This window comes from Xenopus laevis, chromosome 5S (assembly GCF_017654675.1).
Source record: "Xenopus laevis strain J_2021 chromosome 5S, Xenopus_laevis_v10.1, whole genome shotgun sequence".
Classification (NCBI taxonomy): Eukaryota; Metazoa; Chordata; class Amphibia; order Anura; family Pipidae; genus Xenopus; species Xenopus laevis.
In genome coordinates, this window is record NC_054380.1 from 44,508,621 (window position 1) to 44,536,406 (window position 27,786).

The 27,786-nt window shown below is 37.3% G+C and overlaps 1 protein-coding gene across 20 annotated transcripts in view; it reads left to right on the forward strand.

The window, feature by feature from the left end:
• afdn.S (afadin, adherens junction formation factorS homeolog) overlaps positions 1 to 27,786 on the forward strand; it is a 91,551-nt gene that overhangs the window by 58,451 nt on the left and 5,314 nt on the right. For 7 of the 20 annotated variants that reach the window (XM_041564470.1, XM_041564469.1, XM_041564468.1 and 4 more), the window contains 8 exons: positions 1,455 to 1,573; positions 3,132 to 3,323; positions 4,279 to 4,370; positions 5,158 to 5,346; positions 7,235 to 8,284; positions 16,881 to 16,916; positions 24,184 to 24,318; positions 26,146 to 26,650. In XM_041564470.1, coding sequence (XP_041420404.1) covers positions 1,455 to 1,573; positions 3,132 to 3,323; positions 4,279 to 4,370; positions 5,158 to 5,346; positions 7,235 to 8,284; positions 16,881 to 16,916; positions 24,184 to 24,318; positions 26,146 to 26,650 — 2,318 coding nt within the window. The remainder of the gene's footprint in view (positions 1 to 1,454; positions 1,574 to 3,131; positions 3,324 to 4,278; positions 4,371 to 5,157; positions 5,347 to 7,234; positions 8,285 to 16,880; positions 16,917 to 24,183; positions 24,319 to 26,145; positions 26,651 to 27,786) is intronic. The other 13 variants (XM_041564478.1, XM_041564485.1, XM_041564484.1 and 10 more) reach the window with 9 other exon arrangements.

Below are 27,786 nucleotides of genomic sequence, written 5' to 3' on the forward strand. Positions count from 1 at the left end.
GCCTTGATTACAATCCCGTGTTTAAGAAATCTGTCTTTTAACTAATAGCCTTGCAAGCTTTACACAGTCCACATGAGATAATGAGATCGTTGACATATGTTGTTTGACAAGTAATCCTTTAATATTGAAATGTTGTGAATCATGTGCGTGTGGGAAGGAAAAACCAACAACCATATTGTTGTATATGGAGTATCCAAGGCATGGACTGGTTTTGGATTACTTAAAAATGAAGGAGTGATATTGTGAATTTTATCTGCTTTTACTTTTTTATAGGTTGTTATACAACCATTTGGCTATTTTGTAATTCAGTAAATATTTCTAGAGTGTGTAGTTCTGAGCATTATTTATATATATATATATATATATATATATATATATATATATATATATATATTATATATATATATATATATATATATATATATATATATATATATATATATATATATATATATATATATATATATATATATATATATATATATATAAAGATAAAGATAAATAAGCCCTAAAGCTAAGTGCTTCCTTTTTAAAAGTGTAAAAAGCAGAATTGTTTACATTTAAGTACAATTGGCACATAAAAGCACTACTTCCAGCTTGTGGTTAATGCCATGCTGCTAGTACAGCCTGCTTTTATAATTTGTGCTCATAAGTACAGTGTACGTAGATGTAAAGGTTCCCTTTGTATTACATGTGGTGCTCATGTTGAATTTAACACCATTAATACACTGTCCCAAAAAAGTGTAACTTTTTAACTTAGGTGTAATTTATGTATGTACAGGTTGCATGCTGTTTTGTGGGCATCAGCTAGTATAGAATTCCTGGAGAGGGGGAAACTACAGCATTGTGTAAATTAAACTTGTGTGTGTTATGTGTCCTGGTTAACAATAGTGTTGAAAGCCAAGTTAAAACTAAATGTTTGTTATTCCATCATATTGAGCATATGCTACACTTCTCTCACTGCTGGTGCATGTATCACTGCTAGTTTTCACCAATGAGCATGTAATAAAAGGAATTCTTGCGACAAAATCTCTTCAAGTAGCTCTTATGAAGCTGCTATATAAAAATATCTCCGAATGACCTTGTTTGTAATAAAAGGAAGTCTTATGTAAGGTACTTTGGAGATATTTTTATATAGCAGCTTCATAAGAGCTACTTGAAGAGATTTTGACGCAAGAATTCCTTTTATTACATGCTCATTGGTGAAAACTAGCAGTGATACAATGCACCAGTAGTAAATAAATACATGCATTACATGAATTAAGCCTTTTTTCTTCACAAGCAAGCATCCTGTTGCACCTGTAAATATATCTTTATAAAATGAAATTATGTAAATATCACTGTCACAGTAAGTGTGTTGTTGTTTTGTGCTTGTAGGATATATGCAGCTTTTTCTTAGAAGCCAAAATTATTGCAGAAATATATTGAATTACTAAAACTCATCTCTTCAACAGAGCTGCGGAGCTTATGACTAGAACTGGGGCTGTAGTAACCCTTGAGGTAGCAAAGCAAGGAGCAATATACCATGGACTTGCCACACTACTAAACCAACCATCTCCTCTTATGCAAAGAGGTAAACCGATTTAGTTTTTGATATTTGGAATCTATTATAATCTAATAAAACAAGGAAACTGCCCTCACCCCCAAGGGCTACGTCATTTTCAGTTCAGTTTGGCCCCTTTTTTTGTTGTCTTTTGCCGACCTATCCCCCACATGCGGAGCATTCTTTCTTACAACACAGAAGGACTTGTGTGCACATGCTGAATTGTCCGATATACAGGTATAAACAATATAATTCTACCTATATCTGATGATTTCCATTTATAGAGTATTTGAGCAATTAAGTGCCTTAGAGCAACTGCAGGTTAATATAAATGTATCAAACAAAAAATAAAAGTTGTAGTGTTACAAAGTAGGATACATTGTAGTTGTAGTATCCATTCTGCAAATCATACGTTAACCAGTTCAGATGCCAGACAATAGTAAATTGATAAAACTTGACTTTTAATTAGATTGCACTTAAAAATACACGCTGCCAAATGTACAAGGCCCACTACTAGCGCTTCTCACTAGTAGTGCTGGACCATGTCCATAAAATAACATATATATTAAAAGCACATAGCGTGGATCAGAAGGGGAATCTGTAACCTGATCACGTCTCCGTTACAGATACAATCAAAGGTATAAGTATTGTGTGGAAAAGTATATCCCTCCTTATTTTTATATCCTCCCCCTTTCATAAAGCCTTTTTCGTAAAAAATTATATTTTGTGTGCCATAGGATACTACCATCTCATTGGCTAAGGTAACCTTGCATGTATATATGCCTTTGGTTTGTGTTGAGCACAGTGCCTCATGCAAGTCCTATGGGGGACTTAAAATAGAAGCTTTTTTTATATGGGATTATCTAATGGCACAAAATACTAAAAAACTGTATTCTTCATTTTAAAGGAGATATATAGAATAAACGTAAAAAACTTAATTTTGTAGGCAATTGTGAATAATATATGGTGCTTCACATTGGTCTAAAAATTATTATCTTTAAAATTAGCCCCTTTATTGGAGCTCTCTATAGATGTTCACTGGTCCCTGTCCATGTTTCAAATGAAGGGTGGGCGTGTCCTACAGTCTCTGCCAGAAGCATATTAGGATAGTAGTTTTATGTGAAATCTTTTTTTATAGATATCTGCAGTGTTCAAAAATTTAATTTTCCTTTAAATTTAAGGCATTGCAAGTTTTGATTTAGTAATCTTCCTTGCCTCGCGTGGCAGTACCCCATAAGATGACAAAAATCTGCTCCAGGTAACTTTAAGATCCAAATGGTATGGTTATTAAAAGGGAATATGACTCTTAGTGCAAAGAGCACATTTGCACTCTCTTCACTAGGCAACCTTCATGGACATCAAGAAGAACTGGAAATCTGAGTGCTGGGGTGTTGAAGGAGGTGGTATTACAAAAGCTGCCTCAGGGCACCACAGGGGCTAGAAATGTCCCTGCCTTTCCTGTATTGTCTCTACAAGGCTATATACATATTTATATCCAGAAGTACATGAACTATTGTTTTGCAGTAGTCTCTGGGAGCCATGCTGTAATTATCTTTGCATCAACAATTTTTATCTATTTTCCCCAAAGGAGATCGACGTGGCTCAGGAAAACCACGGCCAAAGAGTGAAGGTTTTGAGCTTTACAATAACACTTCCCAGAATGGTTCTCCTGATAGCCCTCCGGCACAATGGCCTGAATACACAGAACCCAAGAAGTTACCAGGGGATGATAAACTAATGAAAAACCGTACTGATCATCGCTCCAGTCCTAATGTAGCCAGTGAGTTTTGAGAGTAATATAAACTCAAAAAACATACAGAAGGGTTAATTGGCAATATGCAAGCACTATATAAATAAAGAATTATAATGTAGTTCTATAATATTTGTTACTTACCGTAACTAATGCTTTTTCCAACATCTGAAACAGTTTATAGTTATTCTCACAATTCCTTGATATGATCCACATAGTTGTAGAACATATACAGTTTCAAAGTCTTAACCCAGATACTTTGAGTTGGATATCTTCTCAAATGGTCACACTTATTACAAGCCATTTTGTTTAATGATTTATTAAAGTGTAGCCAGTGTATAGCATGACAAGTTCGGCGTGTACACCAACAATACTCACATTTAGTCAAATTTAAGATGCATATGACACAAACCTTTGTGCTCACAGATTTTGATTTCGCTGTTGAAATGTTTTTCCTACAAGATTATATTACTTCCAATGACAATAGAATCACCTGGGGGGGATGTCTTAAGGCCCCCATACACGGCCGATAAAAGCTGCCGACAGACCGAGACGGCAGCTTATTGGCCCGTGTTTGGGGCCCCCTGACCGATGTCCCCAATCGATATCTGGCCAAAAGTCGGGCAGATGTCGATCGTGCAGGTTAATAAACCCCGCCCGTTTGTCCTCCATTCTGATCCGATTTCAATGTGGGCATATCGGGGAGAGATCCGCTCGTTTAGCGATAACTATTCCATAGACCTGCTGAATTAAAACTATTTTAATTTTACTTTATGTTAAAGTTTCTATAAAACAGGATATAAAAAATTAGAGTCTTTTAATGCCATGACTGCACCCTATTATTGACTTAATCTTCTCAGGTAATAATGACTTTAATATATTGTATATATTGTGCAGTTTGGGCAAGCATATGCATAACTATAGTAGTATGCTCAAATCACATGTGTGTCATTTGAACAAATTATTCTTTCTTCTTATCTTCTAGATCAACCTCAGAGTCCGGGTGGAAAAACAACTTATTCAAGCAGCTCTACTGTGAAGATCACGTCTGTCTCCACAGGAAATTTATGCACTGAGGTTGGCAACATTTTTTGTATGACGTGGTTCTGAATTCTTGCTTAGTTAAATGATTTCTTGTCTGCATGGAGTTTAGATTTCATTTTTTTGCCCTTTATTAAAGCTAAATAATTAATAGGGCCAATAGTAAAATTACCCTTGTGGGGTATACAGCTTTCAGAATCCTTCAAACCTTTAATATATTTTTGGGCCATAGCAGCAATATTGTTTGACACCCAGCTTGTGCCTGTGTGCATTGTTGTGTATGTAAGTATGGGGGAAAAATTGTACAGTGTTGACTTATTGTGGAAAAAATTCAAACAAAAGAAGAGTAGCCTAAATATACTGCCTATACAGAAATAATACAGGAATTTTTCTGGACTATATAATTTTTTTTTAATGCCTAAAACTGCTGCCTTAAACTGTACAGTTCCAGGTCAGTGCCCTACCAAGATCATTTAAAATTCAAATTAATTGGGCCACTTCTATCTATAAGACAAGCTAGAATACTTTTTTGATGGGACCTCAGAATCCAGAAAGCTTCCTTTTAATATTTCTGTGTAGTAACCAGTCACGGGTTGGTCTTGTAAAGTTTTCTGACTGATCCGCACATGTACCATAATCAGAAAATCCATGGTTTCCTATAGTAAAGAAAGAAAATTCTCAAAGGTTAAAACATCGTTAGAACTGATAACTTGTTCTCTACTATCTAAAACAGCAGGACATGGGCTAATAAAATGTAAATTTGCAAACATTTATTCACAAGTTACCATGTTTTATTTATTTGTTTTTTTGTTTGTTTTTTAAGGAAGAGACTGCACCAGCAAGACCAGAAGCTTATCCTATCCCAACGCAAACATATGCAAGGGAGTATTTTACTTTTCCAACTCCCAAATCTCAAGATCGAATAGGACCTGCTCAGAACCACTGGCAAGGCTATGATGATAAATTTCAAGTTCAGATGGGGAACAACCATGCTATAAATAATTCAGCTCAAGTGAGTATGATAGGATAAGAACTGTAGAATTATTTGTAACACACATCACATATCCGCTTTCTCCTGCATTGGCCCAGGTGCAGGCCCATGGAGGGAATTTGGTGCATGAAAACTCTAACGCAGTGGCACTAGGTGCAGTCATAGGAGAAAACTGGTGCCAGCATGGGGGCTGGCTTATTGTCAGGCTGTAGTTTATTTATTTATTTTAAATATTGGATTTACAGTTGTGCATGAAAGTTTTGTTAAACAAATTTTTATATTATTAAATTATTATATTTGGTCATGTATTTATTGGTAAAAAAAAAAAAATGATCCAGAAACATATCTGCAAACATTTTTCCAGTATCCTTCTGGTTTGTCCACATGATCTTTAGCAATCTGTAGACAGTCAGCAATATTTCTGGGGAGACCAGTGGCTTTCTCCTTGCTATCCTGCCATCGACACCATTGCTGTTCAGTATTCTCTTTATGGAGGACTCGTGAACATCAACATTTTCACCAATGTGAGACAGGCCTTCAGTTGCTCTTACCCTTTGTAACCTCTCGGACGTCTCTTGCAGCTGGCGTTATCTTTAATGGTCAACCACTTCTGGGTAGGGTAACAACCGTCTTGAATTTCCTCCATTTGTATACAATCTGACTGTTGATGGTGAAGTCCAAACTCTTTAGTGATAGTCTTGTAACCTTTTCCAGCTTTGTTCAAGCCATGATACACATCCATAAATGTGTTGTTTGTGTAATCCACCTTTGCTGGATCTTTAAATAAAACAGGGTCTCTCACTCATACCTGTCATCCCATTGACTGAAAACACCAGAATCTGATTTCACCTTCAAATTATATGATAATCCTAAAGATTTGTTTACTTTTGCCACAGACAGATGTTATTGGATAATTTTTTTTCAATAAATATACAACCACATATAATATTTTTGTTTCGCTTTTAGGACTTGTTTGAAAATCAGATAATGTTTTAAATCACATTCATACTTTGAGCACGACTGTATATGGAAAACTTTTTCTATTTACATGTGTAATGTAGTTGCCGTTAAAGCTGGGATATCTAAGAACACAATTTACTTGCTGTTCAGCTTAAATTCACTTTCATGCTAAAAGTCAGTTTAATGGCAGCAACTGCAGGTCAGTCATCGCTCCATTTTATTTGTTACTATTGTTGGATTGTAAACTTTTAGCTGAACAACACTGAAAATTCTGCCACTAAAAAATGGCTGTATGTGACATTTCAACTATTATAACGTTCAAATGCAAAAAAGTTTGTGGCCCTCTGTAACACATGTGCCTTCCTTGCTTGGAATGGATTGTCAGTTGATTAGAGTAGAATCACCCTTTACTTTTCCTTTTCATTATTTTACAAGCTTGTAACACTCATTTATTTCAGTAGTTATGAGTGCAAACTATTGCTGCAGTTGCCTGTTCTCTACCAACAGTTCAGTTTATCCGAATTCAATAACAATTGCAAGCATTGCAAAGTTGTGTTAGCTAGGATCTGCCCACCTATGTTCTTAATTTGTGCCCATAATAACACCCCTTACAATTCTGTGTAAAAGGAGCTTTGTTTTTGCTGATTAAGGAACGTATTGTGCCTGAATTCTCTGCAAGTTGCCCCTTGTGCAACCAGCACATTGTCACCAGGTACACATTTAGAAATGTTATGGCATTTTCATAGGAACAGTCTTGCTCTCATTTTAGCTCTTATGCTACCCACTTTATCTTATAGGTTTGTTGACTTTTTAATATGTTTTTAACCTATTTTTAATGTGATTTGTGTGTATGGTTAAATCACCTGTTTCTGCCTAGTCTAGCTAGCTAGTGGTGTGTATTTTTTGCTTAATATTATAGCTGCTCATCCATACTTGTTTTTATTTTCAGCAAATTGCTTATTCTAATGAAGAACTGAGGGATAATTTGGCATTTCAGCCAGAAAGAGGACAAGTCGAACCCCAGATGCGGAAAGATGTGGAACATTTGGAACGAAATCTGGATGCTAAAGAAACTTGGTTCAATCAAGGCTCTTCTATGGAATCAAGTACATCTTGTCAAGACCTTAATAACTCTAAGACACATTCTACAGGCTCTTTGAGCAAAACAGGACCTGGTCGCTGGAAAACGCCAATTTCTTCTCAATCATCTACTGTTATTTTGCCCCAACCTGTTAGAACAGACCTTCCTCCTCCACCACCTCCACCAGTTCATTATGGAACAGAATTCGAGGGGCTGTCTATAGAATTACCTCTACCACCCCCACCATCTGAAAGCCAACTAGGACTTTCTGCAAATTCACAGGCAGCTGCATTAGAAAGAAAGAAGAGGGAAGAACATCAGAGGTGGTATGAGAAAGAGAAGGCACGTTTGGAAGAAGAAAGAGAGCGGAAAAGGCGAGAGCAGGAAAGAAAGCTAGGTCAGGTTCGTCCTCAGCCACCAACTATACCTCCTCAACCAGTACTTCCACAGTCTCCTCCATTGATTCCTCCTCCAAATGTTGTACAAGTCAGAACAGAAAAACCTGCTACTCTTCCTCGGCAACAAGAGACTGTTATCAGGGAGCTTCAACCTCAGCAACAGCCACGGACCATAGAAAGAAGAGATCTCCAGTACATTACTGTCAGCAAAGAAGAGCTCTCTTCCAGTGACAGTCTTTCCCCAGATCCCTGGAAGAGGGATGCCAAAGAGAAGCTAGAAAAACAGCAGCAAATGCATATTGTGGATATGCTAAGCAAAGAGATAAATGAACTGCAAAGCAAGCCCGACCGAACTTCTGAAGAAAATGACCGGCTCCGCAAATTAATGCTTGAATGGCAGTTTCAGAAGAGACTACAAGAGTCCCAGCAGAAGGACGATGATGATGATGACGATGAAGATGATGATGATGTGGATACCTTGCTTATCATGCAGCGCCTGGAAGCTGAAAGAAAAGCAAGGGTAATATTTCTATCAATTTTATTTTGTAGTTATTAGTTTGAAATGACTTTGTTACATTAATACAAGTGATTTCCATTATTCATAAAGGACCTTTGTAATCATTTTTAATATTTTGCAGAGGATTAAATGCATAGACTCTATATTTTGCCATGGGACAAGCATGAGATATCACAGCTCTTAGAATGGACATAGCCTCTCAGTGATATCTCTAGTGGATGTGGCATATAGTAGCCGTTTGCCCAAAAAGAATTGTGTGATATAATACACTATCACCCACACATGCAAAGAATCTCATCCTTACCATAATTATATTACTTATAAACAGTACAAACAACTTTCTAACTTTGTAAATAAGTGTATATTTATAATTTTTCTTTGTAAGTGGACAGCTCTCTAACAGTGCTGTTTTTTGAATAACACTATATATCCACACACACATGCCATAAATAAACTATGAAAATATATATAGTATATCTTAAAGCGGTAATTAAGTAACAGTACTCTAATAGGAGTGAAGTTATAGAAACAATATACCATATATTGTAAATATTAAAGAATAGAGTAAACAATCTTCGTATTCTGTGACCCTGCCTACAAATGTATTACCTTGTATGGTTACTGAACCTCACTGCCTTCCCTATTATACTTTGCAAATGTGGTGGTATTTTGTATAATATATATATAATATTATATATATATATATATATATAATTATATATAATATATATATATTATAATATATTATAATAAAATTATATATTTTATATTAATATATATTATATATATTATAATATAATTTTAATTCTAGGTCTGCAAGCAAACCCATGTCCCTGGATCAACTTGTAGCAGGGGTAACTATTCCATATAACCCCCCCCCGTTGGCCCCCCCCCCCCCCGTATCCCCCCAACCAATGTTTTTTACGATGGGTTTAAGTGAGCCACCATTGTTTTGGGCTCTATTTTTTGGAGTCCTTCCTGTGTGTGTTTGTCTGTGTGTTTAAATATAAATACATATTATTTTATAGTAGCATGCGGGTGCTTGGTCGATTAAATTGATAAAGACCCCAATGCAGGCCGAAATGCTGGATGCACAGTGATAAATCAATAAAAGTTTTCACATTGAAATACTACAATGTGCTGGGTTATCTTAGATTGGGGGGACAGGTAACAGGTGAGTAGACTGAAAGTAGGAACAGGAATGCCACTATGCAGGATGACTGGCAAAGGAGTAAGGGGTGGTGATGTGGGTAGAGGAACAGGACTATAGCAGAAGATACATGCAATATATGTGTTAGATGTTTTAATCTACACATCACTATTTCATCACAGGAGCAGCAATCACAGGGCTTTTCTAAGGATGTTTGGGAAATGACAAGTATTGACCGATACAACTTGTAAAGAGGGCCCTGCTTCGAAAAAATGGGCCCTGCTTCATAGATCTTATCATCAAAAGTTTCATAGAATAACTGACTTTGTGCACAAGCGTTTGTGGCCCTTCTTTCCGGGTAGCCACTTCCCCCATTCCCTTGAGTAGCACACACACTATGGCGGAAATGACCATTTGAAGATGGTTATTACGTGGGAATATGGTAGCCAGCTTTCCCAGGCAACAATCCTACCTGTACAAAAGGCTTCTGTCGCCAAAGACCTTAAAGGTGTCTAGATCTCTGTCACACAACCAGAAACAGCCATATGCATTGAACTGTTCTAATCCTTTTCATCTTTATCAATCTATTAATTAATCCAGTTCAGTGCTCAAAATTGCTCATTGGTTTAAACAATGTATTTTGTCATGATGCAGTCAGTCCTAATCTGAATTTGGCCGTCCGTTACTAGCAGTGCAGTATTCGTCCATTCTGCTGACCTGCCATACTGTTGGGATACTCCAGAGGTTCATCAGTGCATGACCACCTTAAAGGAACAGTAACACCAAAAATGTGTTTTGTTCTGCACTGGTAAAACTGGTGTCTTTGCTTCAGAAACACAAATATAGTTTATATAAATAAGCTTCTGTGTAGCCATGGGGGCAGCCATTGAAGCTGGAAAAAGGAGTTATACTTGTCAGATAACAGATAAGAACTGTGGTATACAATGGAATGCTTCAGAACTTTTCTGTTATCTACAGTGTATCCTGTGCTTGGATGGCTGCTCCCATTGCTACACAGCAGCTTGTTTATATAAACTATAGTAGAGTTTCTAAAGCATAAATCCCAGTTGTACCAGTGCAGGGCAACACTACATTTTATTGTCATTCCATTAAAATGCTTTAATTTTTTGGCGTTACTGTTCTGTTACAGTTGGAGAGCTGCTTCGTTGTGAAAGAAAGAAGATGTAACTACTTGGTTACATTGCCCAATTCAAGCAAAAAAGAACTGACAGCTGAGAATAAAGTAAATCGAATTATTTTCAAAATGTACTCCACTTTTCTAAACGTTAAATAATCATTCTAGTACAAAAACAAACTTTGTTTTCTATGATCTTATCCCTTAATGTGCCTACTGATAAAGCATTGGTTAAAATTAGAATCTGTATTTAATACATTTCTTTAAAGCTATTCCATTTTATATACTTTTTCCCATAAGTAATGGTCATATCAAAAAAGTGAAATCCTTTGAAATATAAATTTAAGACACAAACCTCCAATTAAATATCCATATTCCAGGCTGCTACCAGAGGAAATAATGCTTCAGAGAAGGCAACTCTGGTGTCTTAATCTGTTTTTGTCTTGGCTGGGGACAAAGCAATAATATTGTTTTCTGCTTTCCTGCTTATATGGTTAAAAGTAAATGGACACAATCAAAATGGACAATCTAGTCTAGGTAGGATCAAGTTCATATTAATAGATTTTGAATGAGGTTTTGGACAGGTGCTCAAAAAGTCTGGATACTTTTCTTAATATATTATATAAATTCCTGTAAAGCTTCTTGGGGTTCTTACATCAACCACCCCAGTATGCAGGCCAATGTAAGCCCAACTGCATTAGAAAGTATTCTGTATATATCAGTAAGCAACAAACAAATGTATTTTCCTGGTGCACTCTCTGGCAGTTACATAATTGAAACTAGGAAAGAGAGGGTCCCTGTAGTTAAGAGCCATACTTTATAGAGTCCAATAACAAACAAACAAAACAAATACTTAAACATTTAAAGGGATCCTGTCATTGGAAAACATGTTTTTTTTCAAAACGCATCAGTTAATAGTGCTACTCCATCAGAATTCTGCACTGAAATCAATTTCTCAAAAGAGCAAACAGGTTTTTTTATATTCAATTTTGAAATCTGACATGGGGCTAGAGCTAGACATTTTGTCAATTTCCCAGCTGCCCCTGGTCATGTGACTTGTGCCTGCACTTTAGGAGAGAAATGCTTTCTGGCAGGCTGCTGTTTTTCCTTCTCAATGTAACTGAAGGAGTCTCAGTGGGACATAGGTTTTTACTATTGAGTGTTGTTCTTAGATCTACCAGGCAGATGATATCTTGTGTTAGGGAGCTGTTATCTGGTTACCTTCCCATTGTTCTTTTGTTTGGCTGCTGGGGGGGAAAAGGGAGGGGGTGATATCACTCCAACTTGCAGTACAGCAGTAAAGAGTGATTTATGTTTAAGTCACATGACTTGGGGCAGCTGGGAAATTGACAATATGCCTAGCCCCATGTCAGATTTCAAAATTGAATATAAAAAAAGCCTGTTTGCTCTTTTGAGAAATGGATTTCAGTGCAGAATTCTGCTGGAGCAGCACTATTAACTGATTCATTTTGAAAAAAATTTTTTTTCCCATGACAGTATCCCTTTAAGGAACTTCCTAATAGTGTGAAATGTTCTTAGTCATCAGGATCACTTAAATCACACTCCATAAAGAATTAAAATATAGCTTATGTCTAACTAAAGGTGTAATATGGAGTCAGGTCAGTTTAAATGACAAAAGACAGATACAGAGAAATAAGTAACTGAAGTGCTGCAGATGACCCCAAAAGTTGTTGAGTATCCTCATAAACATTTCTGCTTGATACTGACACTGCTTTTAAGTCTCTGGCATGTCATCCCAGGGCCCTATATGTTCCCCTGCCCAAATGTAAATGAAGTTTTGTTCAAACAGTCTCCACCTGTGTAAAGCTGGCCACAGACAAAGATCCGATCGTACGAATCAATGTACGATCGGGCTTCCCCATCTCCCGACCTGCCACTAACCATAAAGATCAAAGTCTTACCATTCAGATCAAAATATAATTGTAAGAACAGCCGATATTCTGCCCCTGACAGCAATCGTACGATAGTTAAAGCTAGTGACAGCCTCCCTCTGAAAATCATACGATCGGCAATACATGCAGAGATATTACCCGCAGCCGACAGAAATTTTCTAACCTGTCCGATTGAACAAACGACTGATCTCCGCCGGACGAAAAATGTCGGGACTCTCCACACATGGTCCTAATATCGAACGAATCCTCAATTGGTACGATCAGATCTCTCCATCTATGGTCAGCTTAACTGCTCACTTTCCTTATCAGGTCACACCAGCCAGACCAAAGGTAATACTTAGACAATATAGGATAGGATGTAGTTGACAATCCGCAGGCTCTGCTGCAAAATTCCTTTATTGATCACAACATGTTTCAGATCAGCATGGATCCTTTTTCAAGTGTGCCCCCTGCCCAAATACCAAATTTGCGATGGACAAAAACTTAGAGGCCTGACGCACTAAAGACTACTAAAAGTTCAGTTGTCTTACAAAGTGACTCTCTCAGTAATCCACCTTGGTTCACCTTCAAGTTAACTTTTAGTATGTTATAAAATAGTCAATTCTAAGCAACTTTTTAATTGGTCTTCATTTTTTTTTAAAAATAGTTAAATTATTTGCTTTCCTCTTCTGACTTTTTCCAACATTCAAATGGGGGTCACTGATCCCAGCAGTCAAGTAACTGGCTGCTTTAGGCTGCATTGTTATTGTTTGTTACTTTTTATAACTTTTTTTTTTATTTATATCCTCTCTATTTATACCAGTCACACAGGTAATTAAAAATTGAAGACCAAATGCAAATTGTCTTAGATAAATGGGCCTCTTAGTATCACGTAGAGAGAGTAATTTTCTAAGGTCTAACTTCGAATTCATGTGAATTTTTTTTTTTCCACTGGGAATGCGAATGTCTAATATTCGATCTAATGGTTCCAACCTGAAAATTTGAATTGTATTAGATTTGTACGAATCGAGTTTTTCTCCTCAAAAAAAAAACTTGAATGTCAGGAAGGCTATTAACATCTCCAAATGGCTCAATGGACCTCTGCCATTGACTTGTACATGAACTCGGCAGGTTTTTGGTGGCGAATATTGGAATTAGGACTGATTCCATGGTCGAGGTATGTAAAATCTCACATTCAGATTTGCATTTGAATAGGGGGATTAAAATTCGAATGTGTGAATTTTTTAACTTGAAAATTCTAATTTACTATTTGACCCTTGATAAATCTGCCCCTTAAAGTTAACTTTAAATTAAACTATTTTAATCTCTCCCTAGTGAGTCAGGCCTTTATCCGGACATCCGTTATCCAGAAAGCTTCAAATTACGGAAAGGCTATCTCCCATAGACTCCATTTTATCCAAACAATCCAAATTTTTAAAATGATTTCCTTTTCCTCTGTAATAATAAAACAGTACCTTGTATTTGATCCAAACTAAGATATAATTAATCCTTATTGGAAGCAAAACCAGCCTTTTGGGTTTATTTTATGTTTAAATTATTTATTAGTAGACTTTAGGTATGATGATCCATATAATGTTGAATATAGGCCACATTAAGAAACAAATGTATCTTCCCCAGAAAATTGGTTTCTAAGCATAACATAACAGGGATTGAAATTCCTTCAACTGAAAAAAACATACTTTCGTCTATATCAATGTTTCTTTTGCAGCTTCTATTTAATCAGTTTTGTGAAACGACCATTATGTAGCATGGGAAAATGGTTGTTCTTTTTTATTTAAGGCAATACATTCTGTTTGGAGAAGTAATTTTACAGGTAAAAAAACTAGGGATGCACCGAATCCACTATTTTGGATTTGGCCGAACCCCCGAATCCTTTGTGAAAGGTTCGGCCGAATATCAAACTGAATCCAAATCCTAATTTGCATATGCAAATTAGGAGTGGGAAGGGGAAAGCATTTTTTACTTCCTTGTTTTGTGATTTTCCACCCGCCCCTAATTTGCATATGCAAATTAGGATCCGTTCGGCCGGGCAGAAGGAATCGGCAGAATCTGAATCCTGCTGAAAAAGGCCGAGACCCGAACCAAATCCTGGATGTTAGATGAAAAATAAGTTCTTGCGTTTTATATCATTTTAAACTTCTTACACTCCGCTTTTATTATTTCACTGATGTAATTTAATTTTTTAGCAGCTGCTGATTATGACATTAAATCATCATGTTCTTTGAATTGCAGCACAGATTGACTTAAAAAATTTAGGACCCTTTCACACTGGTGCTTTTATAAATTTTTAAATCAGATATGTTATTATACAGAAATGTTATTGTTTTCTAGAGCCTATGATTTCTAGGGAAATGGGGCTGCAATTGTGATATTGCAGAAAAATCTCAATATATATTGCGGGCCTAATTTACCCACAGAGACTAAAGCTGAATCAAATGTGTGGTTTTGCAATTTAATAAATAAGATTTATATTATTTCATGACTTGGTATCCTGCAACTTGGTGCATTCAAGGGCAACTTCATCCTCAGTAACGTAACTAGAGGGGACGGGCCCTGGTGTGGGACATGCAGCCGGAAATCAGCGGTGCACGAGCTGCCGGGGGGCCCTGAGGTGCTGCGTGCCCTGGCCCAGCCGCACCCTCTACTCCCCCGGGAGTTCCAGCCACTGTTCATCTTCCCAAAAACCTTTTACTGTAGATGGTGATATGATTATTATTGTTATCCCTTATGTATACGTTATTTTACTCAAAATTAAGCATACATCTATTCTCTCCTTGTTATGATTGTATTTAATTTACTTTTCCCATTTTATCTTTCCTTCCTTTCCTTCTTTCACTGGCTATTTTAAAGGAGAAGGAAAGGTGCTGTTTACTTGGGGGTGCGAAAAGTTAGGCCCCCAAGTGATTGTATTTACTTACCTCACACCCTGGGCTGGTCCTCATATCAGCAGAAAACTGCACAGGCCCGGGGGTTCTTTGAGCGAGCACCAAAGAGTGATTGGCTTCCTTCTTCTTCTTTCTTCACGTGGGTGCACATCCACAGTAGCGCGATAAGTAGGGAAGCACCGAATCCACTATTTGGGAATCGCCCGAATTCCCAAATCCTTTGTGAAAGATTTGGCCGAATACCAAACCCAATCCTAATTTGCATATGCAAATGAAAGTCAGGAAAGAAAAAAGTGGGAAAAGAATGTTTTACTTCCTTGTTTTGAGATGAAAAGCCACGTGATCTGCCTTCCCACACCTAATTTACATATGCAAATTCGGATTCGTATCAGCCACACACAAGGATTCGGCCGAATCCCGAACCCTGGATTCGGTGCATCCCTAGAGAAAAAGCCAAGCTTTATCGGAGAAGCCGGCTATTTAGTTCTATTACGCATGCATGTGCCCCAGGAAATTTGAGGAAAGAAGAAGGAAGCTGATCGCTCCTTGGTGCTCGCTGGAAGAACCCCTGGACCGGACCAGTTTTCTCCTGATAGGAGCACTGGCCTGGGGTGTAAGGTAAGTATATATAATAATTTGTGGGTGTATAACTGTTGGCACCCCCAATTAAATATGCCTTTTCTTCTCCTTTAAGCACTGTCTTTTTGTAAGGGGAACTATAGAAAAGCTATATAAAACTGGATGGTGGGATGTAGCAATAAACCTTTTGTCTAAAACAGTGGCATGGTAGGCTCTATTGATGAGTCATTAGCACATTGTTATTATCTATTTATGCTATATATAACATTCCACAGCGTTGAGATTATATCTGTCTCTGCCTGAGTGGAACATAAAGTCTAATGTCTTAACATGTTCAAATGCAGTGGTCAGTTATCAGATGCCACTTAATCTTTCACTATGTTTTTGAGATACTCTGTCAAAGTTTTTGAAATCAAGTTATTATATTTTAGACTGACTTATTCTTTCCATTGAAATCTAAGTGTGGGCCAGGTGAATACAAAACCAATGAATGGATGTATGTTGGATATGTGGTTAAAAATCACGTAAAATGTACAGTGAATGAAAGTTTTCCTTTATAAACTTCCAGTTATCTGTTGTCATGCAATTTTCAACATGCAGTTTATTTTAAAATTAAACAATAGAACATAAACATCATAGGCTATCTTGTTCAGTATTATATTTTGCAAAAAAAACTACTAATGTAGTATTCCCATATTGTTATATTTAAAAAATAAGCAACACTTATAAAATAAGCAACATATACTATACACCCCTGCCTGCTGGAATAAGCATGGTACTTTTCAATAACTCCTTATATTTTCATACAAGCAATTCAAGTGTACAATTCGTTCAGGTTTTTATTTTTTAGGTGCTTATGGCATGACGGTTGGAATGAAAAATGTACTTTTTACTTAGCATCTTTTTCCCCCCTTCCTTTCCTCTTTGCTAACTGCAGCAGACCGCTATGCCAGCAATCTCTATTCTATATTTGGTATGTTCTGTATTTCTATCTTCTTAACAGTCTTTTTATTCCTCCTTCTTCCCTGTAGTTTCTCTGTAGTAAATGTGTTGTATTTGCATTGTTGCTATAGTGTGTCATTCTGGGGAACAAATCTCATGTTTCTTGAAGCATGCTTTGCCTGGAAGTAGTAACCGTAGTATTTAAATGTCTTTCATTCTTTTCTTCTGTTCTTTCCATGCAGACTTGTGTATCAGTTTGCTGTTATGCACTTAACTAGTTTTGTTATAATTAGCAACCCCTCAATTATGTTGTTTTGTTTTTTTTAATCTCACATTTTTACATATATTTTTTGAGTCCGATTGTCAAAAATAAGCCTCTCATATATTGACTTTTCCATGAGTTTTACTTGGCAATGTGGTAATAAAATATTGGTGGATCAAGTCAGAAACTGCTCTATACTTTTGAAAGAGGCATTGCATAGATACTTTTTTTAAACTCACATTTTTACATATTTTTTGAGTCTGATTGTCAAGAATAAGCTTCGCATATATTGCTTTTTCCATGAGTTTTACTTGGCAATGTGGTAATATAATATTGGTGGATCAAGTCAGAAACTGCTCTATACTTTTGAAAGAGGCATTGCATAGACACTTTGGGGCAAATTCACTAACGGGCGAGTTTTCGCCTGCGAAGGCTTCACCACACTTTGCTGCATTTCGACAGGCGCAAATTCGATACCACTACGCTAATTCATTAAAATACAAAGTTGCGTCTCAGCAGCTGAACGCTGGCAAGTTTTCGCTAGCTTTAATTCGTCAGCGCGAGCATTTTATAACTTGCGCTTAGGCCAATTTGAATAGGGTGGGTACATATATGTTGTATAGACATCTTTATTAGTGATGTTGGGGAAATTGCTTGAAAAAAACCTGTGTTTTTAATACTCTTTTTATAATTTTCCGGCATACAGAATATAATGTCACTGAATAAGATTGAGGTGGATTTAGCTTCATCTTATCAGTTCGGCAGGTCTAAGGTAGCGAAGGAAACTGGTGTAAGAGGTAACGCTCTGTAAAATTCGCACTTAGTGAATTTGCAGAGTAACAATCGTTCACCTGAGAGAAAATTTGTCTGACGATAGGGCCCAAACTGTGCTAGCTATGGTCTCTTTCGCTAGCGAATTATCCCCTATGTCAGTTAGTAAATTTTCAATGTCCCTGCAGGTGGGATTTCTGGCTTAACTAGTGATGGCTACTTCTCCCTTTAGTATGTCTGCCCGATGATCTTCCCACTATACACGCTATAACGTTTCCTATCCATTTACCCATATTTGGCCTTTTAGTGAAGGCTCAGTTGTTCGTGTCTCTGCACCTTGATGCAAGATTGTTTGTAAATAGATTATAATTTTTTTTTTAAATTATGAATTAAAAATGAGGTAGAAAGTAATTAAGAAGATCAAAAACCACATAAAAAATTGTTGCAAACTATATCCGCATATCGCTGTCTGCATCATAGAAAAAGTTAATTTAAAGTGGATTACCCCTTTAAACCCAAGTACAATATATTTTAGCCTCTTAAAATATGCAGGGGTCTGACAGAATTTCAAGTGTCGGTTACTTGACAAACACTTGCACCAGTACTTTTAGTTGATTGATAGAGCAGGCACTGGGGCCAGAATCACCCTATGTGCCATTGTTCCTATTGTAGCTAAGATGTGTTGGGGTGGGAGCAAGAAAAAAAAACAAAACAAACTTTCCTCAACCCTTTCAGTGATCTCTTTGCAAAGCGTTTTGCCAGACAACACCCAGTGTGGCATAGAGAAACCCAGAAACATAGAATCGACGGCACTGGCACACAGGTACTTTCATGTCTGTGCCATTTGCTTCATTTCTGTCCTTTGTTTGCAGTGTTTAAATGCTGTTCCTGCTAAGGCAATAACTGAAGTATTAGAATTACAAGACTTGATCTCCCATCAATAAATGCTGACACCTATAACTATTAAGCGCTATCATGTAGCACAGGGGTCAGCAACCTTTACTATCAAAAGAGCCATGTTGCCCCTCTCCCACTAAAGAAAAATAGTCTGGAGCCGCAAAACATAACCCAGCTTATAAACTTTTTTTAACCTTTTTTTAATTTTAACTGTTACAACAACAGAATACAACAAACAGAAGTGCATTGTGTATATGCAGGGCTACTTGGAAATAAATTAAACACTGAATAGCCCTATTAAATGCTAGTGTTCTCATCTGTTTTATGTGACTTCTGTTTCAGAAGCTCCATGCTGATCGTCTCTCTCTCGTCTTGAGTGTGTGACCACCATGATGAATCATGTTGCTGTGGCTCAGTCTTGCCACTCCTGGAACGTCTATACAGCCCTTGCACCTGCTGGCGGCTTCTTGAGTGTGCTTACCACGGTCGCACACTCAAGAAGCCACCATCAGGTGCGAGGACTGTAAATATGACCTGACAGACAAAGCTGCAAGACTGAGCTGCAGCAAGCAGGATGAAGAGCCGCAGGTTCCCTACCCCTGATGTAGCAAATGAAAGATGCAGAGGTTTTGTGCAGTTGGCAGTCTGAAGCTCAATTAGAGTGTAATATTAGATACAACTGGAAGCCCACCATGTAGGCAAGGGGGGTATTTGAGTTTAATACTTTTATTGCTGTCCTAGATATTCGTATTCCTGCTGCTGCTATAACTCTGTTTAGTATGATATAACGGGAGCCCTAACCAAAATCTCCACTTCAAATGGGGGGTGGGGAGTTCTTTCCTGCCTCTTTGATAGTGGCCTGGCTAATGCGAAAGAGAAGTAAGTCACCAGAGCTCATAAAAATAGGTAAATAAAAACACAAGCTACAAATATTCATTAAAGGGGTGGTTCACCTTCAAACAACTAGTTGTTTTCAGATAGATCACCAAGAACAATAACAATTTTTTCCAATGACTTTTTAATTTCTATGTGTGACCGTTTTTCTAATATGGAAGTGTAAAGTGTCTTTTTCACCTTCTGAAGGACCCTGTAAACTGTTCGAAATGGATACATTTAGTTGATACATTTCTTATCTTTGTCCCTGCTGAGCAGAATCTCTGGGTTTCGTTACAGGCAGCTGTTGTAATTTATACAATAGTTACTAATACTCCAAAGATTCTGCTGAGAAATGTATCAACTAAATGTTGCAAAATTGTAACAGTTTAGAATCTGCACCTGAATTACTTAGCTGCCAGACTGAAACACCAGAGACAGAAACATTCAACTTTAAACTTAGATTTTAGAAAAACAGTAAAAAAAATAAATAATGGAAAGTAATTGAAAAAAGTCTTTATTTCTGGGGAACAATCTAAAAACAACTGAAATTGAAAAAAGTGTTTGGAAGGTGAACAACCCCATTAAGGTATTGGAGCCTCTTTATCAAAAATGTGTGTTTTTCCTTTATTATTTAATATTCTAAAAGTTAACTTACAAATTAACTACTCCTTTAAGCCATTCTGCTTAGTCACCCAGGAATAATTTAAAATGAAATACTGCATGTATCTATTTTAAACATTTTTCCTATGGTATCTGATCATTTGCTTGCATATCTAAACAACATAAGGGCCCAATTTTTGCTCTTGATCAATATCTTACTATTATGTGATGCCAAGAAAAGCTGATATTGTGCCCTTCCACTTCTATAGATTGTAAGCTTTTTTGGCAGGGCCCACTTTACCTCTTGTATTGGTTATTGTTCTTTTAATGTAATGTGTATGTTTAGTATACACACTCAATTACTGCACAAAATACATCTTCATAATATTCCGTCATTGTTGTTGTTAATAAATATTGGTAGTTTTGTTACTTGTAATACCACGTCTTACCTGTTTTTGTAGAAAATCAAATCTTCAGCATGGTGCAAACGAATATGGATTTTTACTTAGTTGTATTGTAAACCCTCCTTTCTCAAGAAGGCAATAGACTTTTAGACAATCATTGCAAATACTGTATTTGCAGAAAAGCTCCAGGGTCCCAGCCACATTTACACTGAGCCTACATGTGTCTGTATTTATCTCTTGGGGGGGGCTAAGCGTTTAGTGGAAATTATTGATGTGTGGGCCGACCCAAAACCCACCCTTTTCAGGTCACAGGCGGGTTCTGGTTGAGCTCTTCTGCCTGCTCTCCCCTCCTGCGACCTTAGACTGCCAGCTTCCGACTTCCTGTTTTATAGACTCGCGCCTGCCCCACCCCTTTTGTGATGTCATCGGTGGTTTGGTGCAGGTCTATAAATGGAATGGGGAAGTCGCTAGTGAGGATGAACAATTTGCCACCCTTATGTTTGTTGCCAAATCCCGTGGACTGAGTCTGCTCCAGCTAGTTGCTAACTGAGCATGAGTTGTTGTGTAGTAAAGCTACTGGAGCCTATAGTTGGTGTGGGCTTGAGATTGCTAAAACTGCTTCAAGGGCCAGACTGTGGTTAGTGTGATGTGAGCTCACACCATGCCATTAGTGCTGTTTAGCAGGAGACAAAAAATTAAGGGAGCACAATTCTGAGCAGTTAAAGCTTTAGATACATACTCTAAAGAGCCCCTTTCTTCCTGAATACAATATTGGCATTTTTAGGTCTTAGAAACCATAAAGCATATTTACAAGCACAGTCCATGATGCTAAGTGTACTTTGCAGGTGCAGATTTGCTGTGTTGTTCCCCATAATTCCAGTGCCCATGGAACCAAATGTTTGAGTTGACCACAAATGGAATAACATGCACTCATTAGGATTGCAGACTTCTTAAAATTGCATTATGCACCCAATTTACTTCTACAAGTCAGCAGCAGCTAATGGCGCTCCCTGCTAGTCACACATTGGAGCTATTGCCAAGTTCAGGCTGTGCAATTCCAGGGCTCCTTCGCGTAAATGCCTGTGCAGTTTATCAGAGCAGGCTGGACAGGTGTGTTGGTACTTAAAAAATGCAAGGAGCATGAATGATCACAAGTACTTGCATTCTAACATGATCAATTTAGCCAACAGAGTTGAAGTTTCATTCAGTATTTTGAAGATGTCACCACTCAAGAGCATTAATGGTTTCTTGTTTCTTGTAAACAAAGATCAGTATGTAGATAACTGGACAGATAAAGCATACCGATTCTACATTGAACATGAACATTTTCATTAGCCTACTTGTAAAAAGAGAATGTTTATGGGATTCTTGGCTAGAGAATCTGGTCTTATTATCTGATTCTTGGCTAGGGAATCTGGTCTTATTTTAGAAATGCACTGTTTCAATGAAGTTCTGGTCTGATTCTCTTATAAAGGGCAATTTCAGGCCACTTTTTTTTTTTTTTTAAAGTGACCATATACACAGTTGCAACTGCTTGCTTTATTTTGTGTTTCGATTGCCTGCAAGCATTTGTCAGCTTCGACAGCTCCCAGGAAAAATGTTAAATTATTGTTTTTATTAATATTCTACATCACTGTAAAATAAAGGTGTGTGTGTGTGTATATATATATATATATATATATATATATATATACATTAAACATACAAATTGCATATAAACATTTATTACGGGACTGTTTTTAAAGGCAACGTTCACCTGACAAGTGCTTAAAGTGTGTGGGGCATTTTCATTGTTTCTGGGCTACTTAAAGGGGTAGTTCACATTTGTTAACTTTCAGTTTGTTATAGAATGACTAATTCTAAACAACTTTTCAATTGGTCTCCATTATTTATTTATTTTTATAGCTTTTTAATTATTTGCCTTTTTCTTCTGACTCTTTCCAGCTTTCAAATGAGGGTCACTGACCCCATCTAAAAAACAAATGATCTGCAAAGCTACAAATGTATTGTTATTGACACTTTTAATTACTAACTTTTCTATTCAGGCCTCTCCTATTCATTTTCTAGTCCCATATCCGTGCATGGTTGCTAGTGTAATTTGTACCCTAGTAACCAGATTGCTGAAATTGCAAAGGGGAGAGCTGCTGAATAAAAAGCTAAATAATTTAAAAACTGCAAACAGCAAATAGTGAGAACCAATTGCAAATTGTTACAGAATATCACTCTCCACATCATACTAAAAGTTAATTTAAAGGTGAACAACCTCTTTAGGGTCAGGACACGTGCTCAGATATGGGGAGAATAGTCGCCCGGCGACAAATCTCCTCTTCTTCGGGTGACTAATCTCCTTGAACTGCCTCCCGCTGACTAGAATGTAAATCGCCGGTGGGATGGCACTCTGAGCGCTTTGTTTTCCAAAGTCGCCTGAAGTTGCCTTGCTGGGCGACTAATCTCATAGAATATGAGTGTGTGCCCTGACCCTTAAAGTGTTTTTCTAAGATCAGAAAAACACTTTTTTTTTTTTTTTTTTAAAGTGACATCATACCTCTTCTTCGGGTGACTAATCTCCTTGAACTGCCTCCCGCTGACTAGAATGTAAATCGCCGGTGGGATGGCACTCTGAGCGCTTTGTTTTCCAAAGTCGCCTGAAGTTGCCTTGCTGGGCGACTAATCTCATAGAATATGAGTGTGTGCCCTGACCCTTAAAGTGTTTTTCTAAGGAAAGATAATCGTTGATTTAACACCTTTGTTTCCTGGGATTTATTTATTATGGGAGCACCAGAGCAATAGTGAATTTATTCCTCATTTACAAGTACTGTTTATTTTTAAAACTGACTGCTGTAGATCTTAATGTTGTTATTTTATCTTTATGTATATTGTTACTTTTGATTATTTTATCAGTGCCTACTGAGTATTTTAACATCAAAGTTTGCTTTCTGTATGAGGGAAGTGGCAATTATTTTGCTTAACCCACAAAATCAAATGAGTAAATGGTATGATGTAGTTTAAGTAACATACAGTCTTTTCCCTCTGCTTTGCTCCGTGTAGCCACACTCAGACCAAAGCTGTGCCTGTCCGTGCAGCTACAGGAAGCCACTGGTTAGAGCAGTTACACTTCACTCTGCCTCATTAAAATCTGCAGGCGGAGAGATGCACTTAATACACTACGTGTGCCCTTGCCCGATGTGCTTTGAGGAGGGAAGGAAGCATTAAATAACAGTCTAGCACATAAAGAGCTTCATCTAAATACTGAATGCATCCATCAGAGGAAAATTCAACAAAACAAATCTAGAGCAAGTACTGGCACAAACTGCTCTCAAAAGGTGCCTGCACTCTTAAAGGATTATATGTATATGAAAATATAAATATATGTGGTATATGTATGTGTGTAAAATATGTGTTTCAAAATGTGTTCGTTATTATTATTGTATTGTATACGAACTTCAAACGTATATTTCCATCATTTTCTAAAGGCAGATATCTTTTAGTTACAGGATGAAGAACGGAGACGGCAACAACATTTGGAAGAGGTGCGCAAACGGGAGGCAGAAGATCGCCTTAGGCAGGAAGAAGAGCATCGTCATCAAGAGGAGGAGCGGGCAAGGAGAGAGGCTGAAGAAAAGGTTGGGGCTGAACGTTTCTTCTTAATAAATAATATTCATCTTGAAAATTATTTCTTAAATCATTTAGAAGTCTAGAAGAATATAGTGTACCAACTGCAGAACAGGGTATTGGATTAAATCAACAGGGAAGTCCATTTTTAAAGGAACAGTAACACCAAAAAATGAAATTGTTTTAAAGTAATGAAACTAACACGTAGTGTTGCCCTGCACTGGTAAAACTGACCTGTTTACACCAGAAACATTATTATAGTTCATATAAACAAGCTGCTGTGTAGCAATGGCGGAAATTGAAAAAAGGCTATATGGCACAGGTTAAATAGTGGATAACACCATTATGTTCTAAAGAGCTTATCTGCTGTGTAACCTTAGCCTTTTCTCATTTGAATGGCTGCCCCCATTTTGCATTTTGATGGGGGAAAACTGCTTTTTTTGTTAATACATAAAAGTTTACGGAATTCTGCTCAAAATTACAGCTTAGACTGAAAAAGGCAACTCGTATTTCAATACATCAATGTAGAAATATATATTTTTTTATAAGCTTAAATGTTTATTAGGTGGTCATACAAAAGTGAGGGGAGAGCTTTTAACTGCATCACTTTTGCCTGATGGTTTGGTTTTGTGGCAGAGCTCTGGTAGGGGGTGAACAGGTCTTTGGTGCGTGGACGAAAGTGACCTCATACTCTTATGGAAGTGATGTAACGTGAAGTCTAGTACAGTTATATGTTGGTTATATATATGTTGCAGCATAAAGCTTCCCTGTAAACGTGTTGGGAAGCCCTATTCAATCCAGCATATACTAAAGGTATGGGATCCGTTATCCAGAAACCCGTTATCCAAAAAGCTCTAGATCACGGAAAGGTCCTCTCCCATAGTCTACATTTTATCCAAACAATCCATTTTTTTTAAATTATATCCTTTTCCTTTGTAATAATAAAACAGTACCTTGTACTTGATCCAAACAGAGATATAATTAATCCTTATTGGAAGCAAATCCAGCTGTTTGCTGTTTATTTAATATTTACATGATTTTCTAAGGTATGAAGATCCAAATTATGGAAAGATCAGTTATCTGGAAAATCCCGCAGAGGATTAATCCCTCCAAACTGTAAACTGTAAACTCTTTTATTGCAAGTGTATATTCCCTGTGACTTTTAAAGGGGTGGTTCACCTACACTTTAACGTTAGGTATGTTATAGAATTGCTTAGTCAGTGTAACTTTTGAATTGGTCTTCGTTTGTTTTTTTATTGTTTTTGAATTATTTGCCTTCTTCCGTCACTTCAGCTTCCAAATGGGTGTCACTGACCCCCATCTAAAAACAAATGCTCTTGGTATGGCTACCAATTTATTGTTATTGACCGTTTGTATTAATCTTTCTTTTCAGGCCCCCTTCCAGTCTCATAATATCAGTGCATGGTTACTAGGGTAATTTGGACCCTAGCAACCAGATTACTGAAATTGCATACTGGAGAACTGCTGAACAAAAATCTAAATAGCTCAAACCACAAATGATAAAAAATAAAAAACAATTGCAAATTATCACAGAATAGCACTCTCTACATCATACTAAGGGTGGTGGCACATGTGGCTACTCGGGGAGATTAGTCGCCCAGCGACACATCGGCTCTTCTCATGTGGAAACTTCTGGCGATCAGAGTGCCATCCGCCAACAATTCACAATCTAGCCGGTGGGAAGGCATTTAGGGCAGATTTGTTGCTGGGTGACTAGTCTCCCCAAGTAGCCACATGTGCCACCACCTTAAAAGTTATTTTAAATGTGAACACCCACTTTAAGTTTCTAAAGGATAACTTTTTATTTTGGTTGGCAGAGGAGACAGGAAGAAGAGTACTACAATCGATTGGAACTCGAAAGGCGTAGGATTCATGACGAAGCAGAGCGGCGATTGCTGGAGCCTGAAGAGCCTGGTCTGTACAGACCTCCACTCCCACGGGAATATGAGCTTTCTAACCCAACCCTCTCGCCTAATCCTCCGCCTCCCCCTCCTCAGCGTAACACCTCTTACCTCAAAACACAAGCCCTTTCCCCAGACACAGTTTACACTGCCAAGTTTGTTACATACACTGATGATGAGGAAGACACAAACCTATCAGGTCAGGATAAGTACTCCAGCATGAGAAAATCATATGGTGACCTCCCTCCAGCTGCTCATAAACCACAGCTGCCTGCTGCACGGCTGCCTCGTCCTGTGTCCGATGGCATCTTTCTTTCCGGCTCATTTCAGCCCCCTTCAGCCAATGCCAACAGTACTGTTTCCAAAACGGGTCCACCTATAGCAAATAAACCAAGTTTCCTCCATTACAGCAGCTCAAAAGGTACCGTTTCCTTCTATGTGTAGAGGCCAGTCAACAGATATATAGAATGTAATGTTTTTTCCCCACTTTTTGCAGTTCTATTCCTTTCATAAATCTGAATCCAATGAAAATCTCCATTAATGATTAATTCGGATGAAATCTTTCTCTTTTTTTCTATATTTCTTTTTAATTCCAGTAATACATTTAGACGTATCCTAATCAAACAAATTAAAGTACTGTTGGTTCTGGCTTTCATGCTTTGCTTCTTCACATATTCATTTAAACTGTATGATTTTTGCATGTGTTTATGTGAATAATAATGACCAATAAGATCAAGTCATGTTAACAGGTGCATAACTGCTTCTCGTCCAGTTTCTAGGTCACATAGCTTTTTTTTTTTTTTGCTTTTTTTATGCAGTTGTGTTGTAACGAGTCATTGATTTTTAATGTCAGTGCTAAGATGTGTAAAAACAGAAAAAGACTAATAATAGGAAAAAATTATGGGACAGTGGTAAGAATAGTGGTGGTACATTGTAGTGAAGAAACAGCAGAGTTCATTATCTGTTCTGCAATAAATGATACATTCCTGTTTATAACTCTGCAAATCTTAATAGGGTAAAGAGGTAGGAAGCCCATTATTTATTTCAAGAAAAGGTAAATGTACATGACATTTTTCAGTGTCATTCTCCTGATGTAGGTAATACATCTTGGTCTTGAGTTTCCTCCATTTGTACACAATGTGTTGGTTGATTGGTGGAGTCCAAACTCTTAAGATATAGTCTTGTAACATTTTCCAGCTTTATTGGCATCAACAACTCTTTTTCTGAGGTCCTCAGACTCCTTGTTTGACTCCTTTTGTTTGAGCCATGATACACATCCACAAATGTGTTGTATGTGTGATCAAGCTTTGCTGAATCCCCTGTTTCTCACTCACACCTGTCATTCCCATTGACTGAAAACATCAAACTCTGGTTTCACCTTCTAATTTTATGATAATCCTAAGGATTCGCTTACTCTTGCCACACACAGATATTTTATTGGATCATTTGTTTCAATAAGTACATTGGTGGAAACTCCTTAGAGTCATGTAAACTTTTCCAGCTTTATGGGCATGAACAACTCTTTTTCTGAGGTCCTCAGACACCTCCTTTGTTCGA